The 15301-nt window shown below is 38.7% G+C and overlaps 1 protein-coding gene across 3 annotated transcripts in view; it reads right to left on the reverse strand.

Moving 5' to 3' along the window:
• Nucleotides 1-15301, reverse strand: part of grid2 (glutamate receptor, ionotropic, delta 2) — a 534507-nt gene that overhangs the window by 208321 nt on the left and 310885 nt on the right. For all 3 annotated transcript variants that reach the window (XM_074669717.1, XM_074669718.1, XM_074669719.1), the window contains exon 4: nucleotides 15048-15253. In XM_074669717.1, coding sequence (XP_074525818.1) covers nucleotides 15048-15253 — 206 coding nt within the window. The remainder of the gene's footprint in view (nucleotides 1-15047; nucleotides 15254-15301) is intronic.

Here is a 15301-nt window from a genome sequence, read left to right on the forward strand (position 1 = left end):
AGTTAAGACAAGCATATTTACACACACACATATACATATGGTTTCAGGGCTCTTGGAGCGAGCCTAAAGTGAACATCTTGGGAACTGCAGTTGTATGTACTTCTTTTTTTTTTTTTTTTTTTTTTTACATCAGAGCTGCCTTTTTTATTTTCTTGTAATTCATTTAGAATTCACTCAGTTAGCTTTATATGATCAAAATGAAAGTGATTATCTTTTCAAGGCTCAAAAATTCCTGTAATGTTTATCTATTAACTGTCCTGATTTTTAATCTGGGGCATAACCCTAAAGAAAAAATCCAAATGAAAACATGTTTAATCTAATTATTTATTGAAAAAAATTAATTATAAGATAACAAATTTCATTTACAAAAGCAGCATCTAAAGCTTAACTGATTGCCTCGTCTCCTTTGGTGTAATCAGATAATCTGTATCTGCTTGGTTTTTAATTTAAGGACAATGTTTGCTCTGAGCAAGAACTAAAAGGAACAAAGAAACACAAAAAAAGCAACAACAAGAGTGTAAATGTCACATGCTCTTCTCAAAAGCTGCTATGCTATTTGTGGCCATTCAGCCATACACAGTAAGAGGCTTTAGGAGAAGAAAACCCTCTGCTTTATCGTCAGCTGTAAGCAAGAAGCCATACTCACAGTGACTGTGTGACATATTGAAACGTACAGGCTTTTATCTGTTTGTGTGCTATCCTCCCCAAGTCATTTTCCAATTTGTCACTCTTCACTTCACATAGTCCTCTGTGGACATTTTTCTCTCACATGAACTGACCCTTTACCTTTTGTTTTTCACTGTGCTCCATCTCTCTCTGACTCCTCTTTCTTGCTCTCATCTTACTTTGTTTCCTGTAAAAATTTCTATTTCACATCTTAAAAAGCATAAATCCGGTAAGGAACGGTGCACAGGAATTACCATAGGACACAACAGCAGAAAATGTGTTAAATAATCGAAGCAGAGGAAAGATAGAGGAAGGATGAAGGAAGTGAAGGCATTTTGTTTTGATTTTCATTCTTCTTACTCTATTGATTTCCTTCAAACAGCACACTCGCAGTCCCTAGCATGTAGATTGTATGCTGAAATTGTGTATACTTGTGTGAGTGTGTGTAGATGAGAGTAAATGGAGATAATGTGATAAAGGTGAGATAAACCGATAGAGATGAAAACATGGCAGTGGAGAGGAAGGGTGCTTAAGGATGCTTGTAGGGCAAAGAATCCATGAGCAGTGTGTAAGTGAGTGAAAGTGTGTGTATTTGAGTGTGTGTGTGTATGACCATGCAGCAGGGGAGGGAGAATGAGACAACAGATAAGCACGTTGCCAAAATGGAAAAAATAAAAAAGAAAGCATGATGACAAGCTAACGCACGAGCACAAACACAAACACACACGCACACACAAATCTGTATCATCTCCAAAGTACTTACTGGCATCCCCATTAGTGGCTGTACTAGCAGCAGTCAATAGCGCTAACCTTTGGTGCTCCTTGCCCACACACGCACGCATACACACCACCTTTCAGTCCCGTTAGCAGTAATGCTCTATAATCATTGTGCTTCCAGCTCCATGTGCACAGATAAAACCTTAATGTCGTCGCACATCACACACGAACACGCAAACACACACATGCACATCCTGTTTGTTGAGATAAGAACATAATGTCATCTCTGTCTGGTGATAAAGTTCAAGGAGAGAACTGCAGCCAAGCCCTTGAGGTGCCCTTTAAACTGCAGAGAGGAGGCTGATGATGCAGGCCTCTGCTACTCGTTGGGTATGGTTTCGTTTCAATGTATTTGTTTTATGTGGGGTGGCTCTGACAAATACACATAAACTGTTTAGGGTCATATTGATATCATCACTGACTCCTATGTGAAGAAAGTGGGTCTAAAATAAAACCAAGCACTTTTTCAAATTTCACTTTTCTTGTAGCTTGGACTTTCTGTTGTCAAAATAATATATATCTCTCCCAGGCTTTTAAAGGCTTCATTGGCATAATACCTGAGAGCAATCAGCACCAGCAAGGCAAGTGGCACTCCAGCATTTCTGTAGGATATGTGCTGAAACTATGGGAAGAGCCAGTTTGAACAAAGCTTGACCCTCAAAATGAATCCTTTTGCTCAGCTCACTATCTGAGGTGACATCCTGTATTTGTAAAAGTTCTTCTGTTTGTGTCAGGTCACTATGACTATTTTACCGCTCCCAACCTCACTTGTAGAATGAATCACCAATCTGGAATCATAAAATGTGGTCAGGCTGCCTCTGATAGAAAACTCGCTATCACCTGGATATTACAGTTTATCAGCAAGGCAGCAGATGTGATCAAAACCTCATCCAGCACCATTTCAAAAAGTTATCAAAGAAGATGAGCTTGCTGCATTATTTTCTCATATGTTTTATTCATATTCTATACAATACACACTAGAATGGCTAAAGATGCTGATTGCTCTCCGTGTCTGTTTATCCTATGACATCACTTTAATCTCACAAGTCTGATGTCGTGTCCTGTGATTTGGGGTTTGTTGTGGTAAAAATTGGCCTGACCTGTCTTTATATCTGTTATCTCTGAAAAATTTAAAGCTAAAGATCTTAAAATCTAAAGCTAGCCTAACTTACAACTTACACTTAACACCCAGGTGTAACACAATCAGGGAAGAAGTTTATAGTCAAATATACTGTTACACCCAGACGTTCTTGCAGCTGGTGCACTCTGCTAGTCCTTTTTTCAATGTATTGGTGCTGGTGCTAGTTTCAGGCCAGTGACTGACTTAGCACTAGTTCTTTGTGTCTACAGACAAAGCTCTGGCTCCAGGTGCTCAAAACTGGTGCTTAGCAAGCACCAACTCTTTGCTGGGCTAGAGCTGAGCACTGACAGTGTGGGGGGCTGGGCCACAGTGACCAATGATCAGCTGTTGTCTTACAAAGGAAAGCTGCTGAGTGAGTCGTCTGTTATTTGTCGTTGCTTACTCACTCATAACTTGGACTGGAGGCAAAATTGAAGCAATGCATTGTCTCTTGTATATCAGGTCAACTTTGTTGCCATCTACTGCACCATGCGTCTGCAGCCAACCCCGCCTCCCCCACGTAGCAGCTATGTATGCAGTGACATACTGACATTTTATGGTGACGCAATGACATGGCCCTGACTTGGCTCTTTGCTGATGAAAACCAAACCGGTTCCTAGAAGAAACGTGAAGAGAACCAACTAGGCACTAGCACCGGTATCAGCACAGAATGAGCACTAGTGGAAAAGGGGTATGCTTCTGCTTTGGTGTTCGATGCTTCATTTTTGTCCCCAGACTTTAAAGTCATACCTATAGGGACACACAGGAATGGTGAATGGGTCCTCAAACTGTAAATTCACCAGGGTTGGAGGCTCAATGGTATATGGCTGTAGTCATCTTTGTTGAACAGTGGTATAGCTGGTCCAACACCAATGGCTTTGAACATTTTAAATTTTATTTATGTGCAAAGCCTAATCATGGCAAAATATGAAATAAACCAGTCAAACACAAATAAACTTAAGAGGTTATATTCTTAGTAAAAACAAAGCAGCACAATACGTTCCAACACATTCAATAAAACAATCCATTTTGTAGTTTTCTCATTTGGATTCCATGATTTCTCCTAGACGTTCAAAGATAACCTTTGACCCAAAATGACAGCTCATAGATCTATGCACAGTCGACATGAGTTCTTAGTTTGTTCAAGTTGAGTACTGAGGTCAGCTCTGTCAGTTATTTGCCAGTAATCTAAAACGTCAAGCAATTTATGAAAGTGTGCCAGCTGAGAATAGCTTCAGAAAATTTCTGACATTTGTTTTGATTGACAGGAACTTCAAAAAAACATTTTAATTAATCTTTCTGGCATTTCTGAATTCATTCTAGTTTATCTCTAATGAGTGCTACCTACAGAGCTGTGTGTGAGAAGCTGGCATATGACTAACAAAAACCAAATATTTTTTGTCCTGCTGTTATTAATCACATATGAGTTCTTGGTGAATACCTTTTCTGGCAACCTAGGAACATGTGGAGGGTGAATATTAATACAAAGCCCTTTTCTTAGATAGTAGATTAGCTTCAGTGTGGGGGTTTATTTGCAGCCTTTCTTCAGTCTTTTTTTTTATTCACCAAAGAGTATGAGCTGGCCTCCAACTTCTTCTGTCCATTTCTTTCCTGACCTTTCCTATGTACTTGCTCTCTGTAAGCTCATCCTTCACACTCTTCACCCCCATTAAGGTTCCTTTATCCGGCTCTGTTTACTGCTGTGTACTTATAATTGACTTTGCGTTGACCTCAGCATAGAAAAAAATCTCTCTGGCATAAGAATCTGTTCATACTTATCTTAATCAGAGAAAAATATCAGAGAAATCTCTGTCATTGCTGATAGTTATAAAAGTTTTGTAAAAGAAGTCAAGGCACCACATTTATCTGCTTAAAAGTATCAAAGGCACGTTCATCTTTGTTAATCCGTACCCCTCTTTGTATTTCACGTCCCCCTGTACTTTTACCTACTTGAAATGATCCCTCAACTTTTCTCCCAATCTTCCATCTTTCTCCTTGGACCCATGTTCTTTTACTTCTCTTTTGCTTGATTGTCTTATAATGAACTTCAGAACCCCTCTGCCCAGCTTCTCTCCATCCGTCTCAGACCATAATTACATAAGTAAACATTTTTTTCTCATCTCTATTTCCATCCAGGGTGCAACAGGAATGACGTAAAAGCTCATGCAGATAAAGATAACCTACGTCAACATGCCATGGAATTCAGTTCAACTGCCCAGAATTCACCATGTTAATCACCCACATTTTCAACCCTTCAATTTTCTCTGAAAGTGTCTGTCCGGCCCACTGCCCGCTACAGCTGAACACTTCAATGCAAAATAAAAAAAGGTCTGGTCAAGTTGACCGTGGACAAGAAGAATGAAAAAGGTATTGTCCTTCATGCATAAGTGAGAAGAAACTAAAGGATTACGATGGAGACAGACAGGTATAAGTACTGCATATTTTTTTTCATTTATGCGTCCACGTCTTCTGAGCTGTTCAAGTTTATGATGTTGTATCAAAGTTACAACATGTGACCAAACAAGGCTTTCATGTTACAATTTGTCTTATTTTACTCCATTTTCAGGGACATTGACATAAAGCCAGGGAGTCCAGGGATTCCTCATTCTCTGCATAATACGGTAATCACAAGTCATATGGCCCATGGACCATAGAACTTGTGCCAAAGTCACCTTTTGAAGGTACACCATAGAATCAGAGTGCATACTAATGATGATAAGAAGATCTGGTAAATCTGTGTATCCTTTCCTCAAGCTAAAAACTTGTTTCATAACACATCTCAAAACAATCTAATCCAATTGAACATGTCCTCCAGTAACACCTTACTAGTTATTGACAGACATTATTGTCTTCCACTTGCTGATTATTCATGGCCCTTGGGACCAAAATAAATCAAAGGTAATTCATTACAAAGTTGAGGTAAATTCACACACAGGTTCTGCTAAGCAAATACATATTCATTGGTGGCAGTGAAGCAGGCAGAATCACAACATCTGATTAAAGGCTCCATTAGCAGTAGAAGCTTCTTAATCCCGACTCCACCGGGATGGTTGAAGAGAATGAATTAAAACTTATTTCAAAAAGGTGATGAGATTTGCACAAAAATTGCCCGTGAAAAAAAACATTTCTTAGAACAAGAAACATTTCCCAGTTTCTCCAAGCAAGAAAATTTAGAGCAGGGAAATATCACTTTTTTTGCACAAAAAAAGACACTATCCAGTGTCCATTTCTGCTTTGATTGTTGAAAAATCATCAAAGATTGTGATAAGAGGCAGCTATAAAACAAAATGTCTTAAACATCTCGGGCCAGCTGGTCAAATGTAATCCAATCGGATTTTGGTTATCGGATCGGATTAAGTCCTGAAATTGACTTTTTTAAAAGTGAAAGAAGGTTTCAACATTGGATTAGATCACTCAATCCAATCCTAGTTTTAATCCAGATCAAACCTTCAGTATGTGTTGTTCAAAATTTTTTAGTTGGATTTGGATAACTTTGATTAAAAAAAAGGATTATCCTGATCCCAACAGGGGGTAGGATTTCAAGGTGGATTCCAGGATAAAATTGTAGTAAATTTGTCAAATAATACAATATTTGTACAATTTAATTTCCATATTTTTTGTATTTTGCACTTGACTTATTTAACCATTACAGTGATAAAGTAAATAAAGTTAGTTTAGGCTACCAATTAAGCCTTTTATTATAGTAAAGTAAAAACAAAGAGAAACTGAAAGAGCAAAAGCACGGATACTCTTGGGAGAGGAACAAATCAAGCCGGGCAAACTGCAGCAAACCAGAGAAAAACTTCAGATCTGCCTTGTGAAAGCAGAACTTAAAAATGCTGGACTCACCCCCACAGATGAAGAAGAACCATGAACATTTTTTTTATTTTGCTGACAAATTGACATTTAGTCTTTTTTCTTAACATTTCAGTTGTTTTCAAAAAATCCAGATTTTTATGTATGTTTGTTTTTTAATTTGTTGTGGCTCAGATGAGAGGTCATAGAAGAAATTTAAAAAAAGAAGTTGATGTTTACGTTATTTTTGTTTTTATTTATTTGTCTTTCAAAATAAAAAAAACACCTACAATCGCCCATGTTGGCTCTTCCACCTGTTTTTCTTTACAGAGCTGGTGGCCCACATGGTGATACGTTGTTCCATTTAGAGCACTGGTAATCCAGATTTGGTAACCTTGAAATCTGTGTATCCAAAGTGATCTAATCCAATGTTACTTTGAAAAACCAGCATAGATCGAGACAGATTACCTGATCCTGGATAGCAGAAAACGGGATTTCCAAATCTGGGTCATTTTGATCCAGATTAAATTCTTTGAACAACTGGCCCCTCATGTAGAGTAGGGCAGCCCTAAACCATACTGCAGCTAAGTATCAGCAAAGACCCAACATCAAGTCAGAATAAGATCCAGTCCCATGTTATAACTTAATTCACCATTAGCAGGGCAGTTGGCAGCATTTAGAAAATTACAGTGACAAGGAAAAAACTTCTTTTTAACCTTCTAAATATGTGAAACTCACAGTTGGGAATAAAAGAAATGGACACAGAAAATTCAGCAAATAAGATTTAGGTGTTTCTAATGCACAGGTTTTGGAAACTTACAGTGTGAGTCTTTGTTGTTAGATACAACTATAGCAGATGCTCTTCAAATTCACCCTAATGCACCTGGATGTAAGCAAAAGACAGAAACAGACTTCAGTATTTATTTGGTAGTGCATATTGGAGCCATCCCTCCTCAGTGGATAAAAAATATAATCTCATTGTTATTGTTAAAATGCATTTTTCTTCTGACCAGCACACCTTTAACTGTCATTTTAAATTTGTATTGACTTTTCAGCAGGTTTTTTTCTTATACAGATTGATTAAACATTTGAATGGCTTCAAAGCCAAAGCCCACACATCCCACTAACTGGTGATAAATGTCTGTTCAGCCATTTGTGGCTCACTTAAAATCAATTACTTTGTAATTTCAAGGGCTTTATTGGTCTTTTAAAAAGTGCTGAAAGGTTTAGGCAGATGGTGTTGGCAGAATTTTCAAGAGACCTCAATAGATTTCCAATGATTGAAAAGTACTATGCAGCGCTCTCAGCTGGTTATAAATTAGACTGAGTTTAATATTTAAGCCTCACCGTGACTTAAAAGAGAACCAGACCGAGATTGACTATTTTTATACAGATATTATTCAAACCTGTCACCACTACCAGCAGGTCTGGTTCAAATGCAGTGATCTGCAGCCCCAAATGCAAAAGAGACTGCTTATTTAATCCTCTAAAAAGTCTCAAAGTTAGCTTCTGGTGAAATGTAATGTAGAAGGGTGCACTACACACACGAGTACAAGAAGAGATCGGCTCAAAGAGAAGACATTTTCCTTCTCCTTGTTTTTTTCATTTGCTTTGTACTGGCTATATCATGATAAAAGTACACCCAAAGCAGTGTAGTTTGTTGCCCTTTGAAGTGAGAGTAATCAACAAAAACAACAAAATCAAGTATACAATGAAGTGCACAAATACACTGAGTGAGCACACTGAAAAGTACAATCCTACAGCTATGACAGCAACTCAACAACTTTTTCAAAACACAGCTCCCAGCAGAACCACCCACCTTGACTGTAACAACAAAAAGGCGCTCACTGTGGAAAATAACTTCAAAAATACCTTCCAAATATCTTTTCTTCAGGCTATTCTGAGAACGGTGGGAAAGCAGTCTACTATATCATAGGGCCTTTATATGGCATTTCTTCCTGAGTTTGGGTAAAAGTCAGCAGGAGAAAAAGTAAACAGATGTGGAAAGATGAACATGGATGGTTGTAACTGAGCCAGAGCAGGGAGACAGTGAGCCATATGAGATGTAACTACATGTAATTTTTTTTCATGTGAAGAATGCACTCATTTTCTCTGGGTATTATGAAGCTGTCCACGATCTGCTTATGTGTGCACTGTGAAATGTGCTCTCATATTATATAATATTTGCCTTTCTCTGATCAATAATCCACATAAGCTCTTTAATTGAGTCCTTTTTGGCTTCTTTAGTCATGAAAGTCATCTGACAGTGATGAGAACAAGCTTATAAACTTTCTCAGAGGATGCAGACATATTCAGTGAATGCATTATTCAACATGTCTACAGAATATTTTCCTTCATGTTTCATTTGCGACATCTGTCATCTCTGGGATCGTCTCAAATGCGTTTGATGGTCCTTCAAGTAAGAGATGTCAGTTAAAGAGAAATAGTCCCAAAATGGCATCGTTTTAAAATTCTAACGCTTTCAGATCAAATGGCAAAATTCATATTTTCCACCTCTTTGCATATCTGATATGAAGTCTGTATGTGTGTGTGTGTGTGTGTGTGGGGGTGGGTTTTGGTGGGAAAGAAATTGAAAAATGTGAACTAATTACTTCAGAGTCAAATTGACCCAAGGCAACATGCCATATTTTGAAATACTAATGCTTTTGTTCATTCAATGTGCATTTATCCATTTATTTGAAGCTGCTTCAGCCAAGGAAAGTATTACTGGCAATATTAATTAAGAAATACTCTGGGTAAGTTTAAGCCAGCATGTATGTGCATGAATACTAATGACAGGTTGCTGCATATATTATCTTTCTACTCATAAACTAAGCACCTCGAGCATGTTTCAAACAAAGAAACCTTGCAGTACTTGAGCCTTTCACTTTTTCAAGTTCCTCACATTGTTTGTCCTCAGTGATCAGAGTAAGTCCAGAGGAGCCATTCATAACTCATGACAAGCAACAGTATTAATAAGCCATTGGACCCGGTGCTAAGAACCCACATCACTCTGCTGTCTACATGAAGAGGTTGGAGCAGGGAGGTGTTTATAATGGCAGGGTGCCCTGTTGACAGAGGCTGCTAAGCTCACCCACATGGACCAGACTGAGATCTGGTCTATGTGGGTGAGTTCGAGTAAGTAGAGCTGGGAAATTTTAGATAATGCAGAAAATTGAATGAGAATCTTGCTTCCGAGAGTATCTGTGTGCTTGTGTGGTGAAATGAATAGTCGATGAGGATCTGTGGACAACATTCTGTGAAGAATCTGGGAGATGTTGAACTGGGGCTGACGTCTTTACCCTTCAATTTGGCCTGGACCAGTACACTTTCCAGTACCAGAAGAACTGCTCTGGCAGTACCCATTGTTTTCTAAACAGTACAAAAATCATTGCAGCTAAAAGTAGTCAGTGTTCAGGGTTCTATGCACAGAGGTCACAGTAGTCCCAACAAGAAGATAGTTCAATCTTTAAAGGGGGGTTATTGTGCTTTTCTTTTTTTACAGTCTTTATGCCGTCCCTCTTTAAGGCTCTGTGCTTCACAAAACCCCTTCTCTCTGATTGGCCAGTCCTCTTGAGATCTGTCAGAGGCAGAGCTATGAGCAGACCTTGGTGTTTGAGGCCTGCCCCCAAACATCCAGAATTTTACTTTAGATCCATATTTAAAATAGTGCCTTTTTAAACACTGCATCACTTGGCATTAATACATTTTCCAGCGATGACTATGGCCAGCCAATGTTTTGTTCCAGTTTGTGTCTAAGATCTTTAAATCAAAGTAATTGACATTCAGAGTGGGTCAGACCAGGTGAACATCAACTGGGGGAGGGAAAGTGCTGTGAGAAAACTAGCATCAGTGAAAGCCCTGTGAAATTGAGGTAGTAGGTGCTGACAAAGCAGACAAAAGAAGTAGTGTACATGGCCCATTAGATGACCAGCTTTTTGTCCAAGATTTAATACCTTCAAATTATGTTGCTTTAAGAAATGATGAGCCCTTAAAACAAGGAGCAATACTTGGTTAGCCTCACTTATTGTGTAAAAGTAGAATGCACTGAGAACTTTTCTCATTGCCCACAGAGAGACTAAACAAGGACCTGCACCAATCTGGTGTCAGCTTAACAAATTACCATGCATGTCTCTATGCTACATTAAGTTTTAAGACCTTTTAATTCACACAATTACCTGCCCAAGTTCCTCACTGCAGTGCTCCTGTGGTACTTGCAGATCACTTTGTCCTTTATTTTATTCATACCTTTCATTCCTCCAAACTAAAACAATGAATTTATGTGGTTTGGTTTTGAAATAGACCGAAAATAATAAAACTGAAAAACTTAGAGATTTTACTTTTAAACAAATGTATATGCATCACAACGTAAACACACAAAAGTACCAAAAGTTGGTACCGTTGAGTACTGATACCGATTTCCAGGTACCGGGCATTGGTACTGTATTGTTTTAAATGTGAGCTTTGACCCATGTCTTTTGCCATAGAATAGTCTCTGGTTTGAGTATTCGATTATTGTATGATATTATACATTCAAGCAACAGTTCTTTTGAAAACCTGTTTTTCTGAGCTAAATGTCATAACTGGAAGAACTAGGAGAGGTACAGAAACTTTGTACAGCTCACTTCATAAGTAGTCAGTATAAAAGGTTACCCAATTTTTTCAGATTCAAAAAGCATACGGAACAAACCCTGTTCATTGTAGATGAAGTAAAGCTCAATTTTAGTACATCCCCTAAATTGTCATGAATCCTGCCTCATCACTCTTACAGCCTCCCACCCCCACCCTCCCTCTGCCAAGTCTTGTAATTTTGGAAAAGCACCGAGTTCACATCCAACATTAGGGCCTAATGCATCTGGGAGGGGAATGCTCACTGTGACAAATGACCCTGCAAAAAACTCTGCCAGAGTAAAAACAAGGCCCCAGTCATCTCTCTCTGTCTTCATGCGTCTCTCCTGCCAGTCTGTCTGTCTCCAGTCCGTCTATCAGCCTCTCTCTTCTTTACTCCTCCTCACCATCTTGCCAGGAAAAGAAAGAGGTATGTGATCATCAATCCTATCATTCAGTCTTGACCATCCCCTGAAATGTCATCTCAAAACTTTCCTTCCCCTCCATGTGGGGTTAAATTAAATTAAATGGCTGCTTTGTCAACCTTGCCAAAGGAGGAGAAGAAATCCGAGGAAACTAATTTGGGTTCAACTCACAGGCCAAAATGAAGGCTGACATCTCCATATTCTGTAAGAAAATAGCTGGAGCAATTTCCAACACCTTCTTCTTTTAGATCTGATATTATGGAAGAAAGGAATGTGGGATAATAAAATGGATTCTCCACAATCATTTTTTTTTCTTTGTCAGAGGCCACGTGTGCTATTTTAAACATAGTGCCCTAACCTCTGTTATTTTCAGAAGTCAGTGGGGTTAATTGTGTCTAAAGGGGAGCAGATGACCTAACCTTCATTCACCCTGTTCAGTGGGATGCGGTTAATTTTGTTTTTAAGCCTGGATTGTGAACTTCGGCCAGCACTTTATATGCAGCACTTGTGGGAGACTACGTACTTCAAGGACAAAAGATAGAATAAAACAGAACAAATAGTGTATTATCTTATCTTGGAAATTGTATCTTCTTTTATTGATCTACATATTGGTAGATGTATTAATGCAAAACTTGAAATCATGTCAAGTGTTTTTGTCTTACTTCTGGTTACAATGTCTCACAACTTCAAATATAAGTCGATCTGACCTGACAAGTCCTAAAATGTAAAGTATTTCAAGACATTAAAAGCTAAAAACAAGGAACTCATGATTATAATGATGAAAAATGGTTGCTTATGCAGCAGGGAAAATATCCTTGATTTGATGTTTATTTAGAGAAACTTATCAAGAAATGTTGCCTGCTGTGTTGGAAGCCAGTCTCCTATTATAATCAAGTCAGGCCTTGCTTCTGGCTTATTTCCTAAAATACGATTAATATCTGTTCTTGTCAACGTTGCTACTATTTAGCGTTATGAGATATTTGACTAAAGAAGATGAAGACACTCAGTAATATTTGAGGTTTTAGCAGTGTTTCAGAGCTGAGTATGTCTGCCAGCTTAGCTGTTTTCATCAGACTAACAATGATGTTACGGACAGGTTTGGAAAGGACCATGCCAGCTTGAACAAAGAGAATGCCAAAATTCACATGAAGCCAAAGTTCCTCACAGTAGCTTTAAATAAGCATACAGATACAAGGAAGGTTAAAGATCGAAGCAAAAAAAAAGACATAAAACAAGGGAACAAATTTCTGCAGAAGGTGTAAATGAATTGAAGTTCAACAAGCCTTTGAGTCAAAGAATCATGTGTGATGACATGCTGGAAGGCAGATTTTCTAACCACCATCAATGAGTTTTCAAACCTTGACACACACTGTTACAGTCCATACAGACACACACAATACCACCCGTCTTTCACCCCTCCCTGTCACGCCTCCAACCAAATTAGATTGTGATTGCTCTTTCCGAGGTCACTTTTAATTAAACTGAGATGAGAACATGACACACGGGATTAAGCCCCATCCTACCACTTCGAATTATAAATTCATAACTAATGCTAGAGCCTATTGCTTTCAACCATGACCTCCATATCGTTTATGTATAAGAGCAAAGGGAACTCCCCTAATTGTCTTCTTCAGCAACGATACAGAGCATGATAGCGTGTGGTGATGTGTAGATGAGTGTATCGGTGTGAGCCTCTGTATGTTTGAGTTCGAAAAAGGGAAAACTTACACATGTCAATAAGTAAATGAATATTTTTTAAAATACTTGTAAGTCCTGCTTTGCACCTTGTTTGTGACTGTGGGCTCTAGTTAATACTGACTCAATGTGCAAGAGAAAGACAGGAGAGACCCGAGGAGCAAAGACAATCTTTCCCATTAACCATGTACATTATTATGAGCTCTGTGCTCTGCTCAGGGCATCATGAATAATACTTTATTAGACTTGGGAGGCCTGGCTGTTATAATTTAAGCAGATCTGTTTAATTGGTAGAGACACGGGGAGCTTACTTGAGTCAGAGAGACATCTCTGCCTCTTGTAATATGATTAATATATGAAAGGCTATGTGAGGTGAATTTCATTTCAAACACACTTGTAAATCTCAAATAAACATCGGTCAAATCAAATCAAGACTACAACACTGATAGAGTGCTCAACACTGGATGTAGTCTTGATATGGGGTATTAACAAGTAACTAAAGGGATCCTCATCCTCACGTTGTAATGCAAAAAGTTTAGCTAGGTCCTGTGCATTCTCACCTTTCATTGAGTTCTAGTCACATTTTATTTTTGTCTGGCTGTGACGGAGAAACCTTCGTAGTAGAACTTTAGTTTTTTTATACAGAGAAGATTTTTCTTTTGTTTTAGAAAATAGGTCAAATAATAGCTTAAAAAGGCAAATATATTAAACTAACAAAAGGCTAACACAACTTATCTGACTTGACAAGAACAGTAACTCCCCAGAAAATCAACTTTTAGATGTTTATAAACCAAGCTCTCACACCAACTACTGCTCTTGGTGAAGAAAATGCATGTTTTATTAACTAGATCAAAGATAAGCAACTGACAGCCATGCTGTAGCATTGGAGGAGGAGTTGGGCTAGTCCTGGGGAGTAACAAGAGGTGTTTTGATGACATTAGGTCTCCTTTTAGTGGTTTCTTTAGTAGAGAATCAACACCAGTAGAGTTGAGAGGCCACACCCATTCGGAGGCCACTCACATGAGCCCTCTTGTTTTCTCATTTGAACATTGCTGTGTGTTTCTGTGTGCTGCTATTTTAAAGTTATAAGTTCAGGTTTATTTTATGGCTTTAACTAAAGAAGACATAAAAATGAACCGAGAAGGAAACAGGGTGAGAGTGGGGAGCGACATGCAGAAAAGGGTCCTCGAGCTGGATTCATGGGGTGCACCACATAACTGCTTGGCTATACTGGTGCCCTGAATATTGCTGCGATTTATCAGCTTAGTTCTATGTCATACAGTGCTTTGTGACACTGCAAAGTTGATCATGTGTCTACAACAGGACTGATAACTATTGTATTTGTGGCAGAACAATGAAGGGGACGATGTATCTGTGTGATATTAGAACGAGGAGAAGTTTTGTTTTTTTCTCAATTGGATGACAATAATATTAACGATTTACTTAGATTTTGAATGTTAGCTGTATAAAAAGAAATGCGCCTTTGAGTTGCTCCAGCTCAGCTTGCTGTCTAAGTGTGGGTGGGGTTCTTCAGTGGATTGATTTAGTGTAGAGTACCAGCTCATGTAGCTTATAACAATCTACAAGTAGCTGGAGTAAACAGAAAGAGACAAACCTCTAAAGGTGTCAACACCAGGTGATAACTTTCTGTGCTCCTCTTTTTACTCATACTCTCATATGTCTCTCTGAATATCTCCTGGCAGAGAAGTTGCACAGTAAATGTAGTCCTTCAGATCAAGTTTGACCAAAAAATCAATCTGGTATTGATTCTGGTGCGGGCAGAAGCAGCATTAAGCTACACAACTGTTTTCTATTTCTGTATCAAAGCATTTAGATCCTGAAGACATGCCAACCTCTCAATAAATAGAGATGTGAGGGTATTTTAGAAATAGCTGGTTGGAATGCCACCCATTGACAGGCATTTGAAGAGAAAACAAGGGGCCAAAAACCTGCATCCTTACCTCGGTGATAAAAGCCTTGGCAGTAGCAGGGCTCATGAACAGAACAGCTCTGCGTAGTGTGTCTCTGTAGCGGTGCAGCTCCTCCACACGCATTGTTCTGAACAGACTTGTTATCATCATGTTAATGTTAGATTCCACCTTCTGCAGGGACACATCCATACCCTGCTGCGAGGTTCGGTCCAGGAAATCTTCAATACCACGGATATCTGGAGAAACAGAGATAGAATTGTAAATGTATGTTCAGCTATACACTA

Source organism: Halichoeres trimaculatus, unplaced genomic scaffold (assembly GCF_033239565.1).
Source record: "Halichoeres trimaculatus isolate MK-OKI-2021-1 unplaced genomic scaffold, fHalTri1.1 fHalTri1_scaffold_5, whole genome shotgun sequence".
Taxonomy (NCBI): domain Eukaryota; kingdom Metazoa; phylum Chordata; class Actinopteri; order Labriformes; family Labridae; genus Halichoeres; species Halichoeres trimaculatus.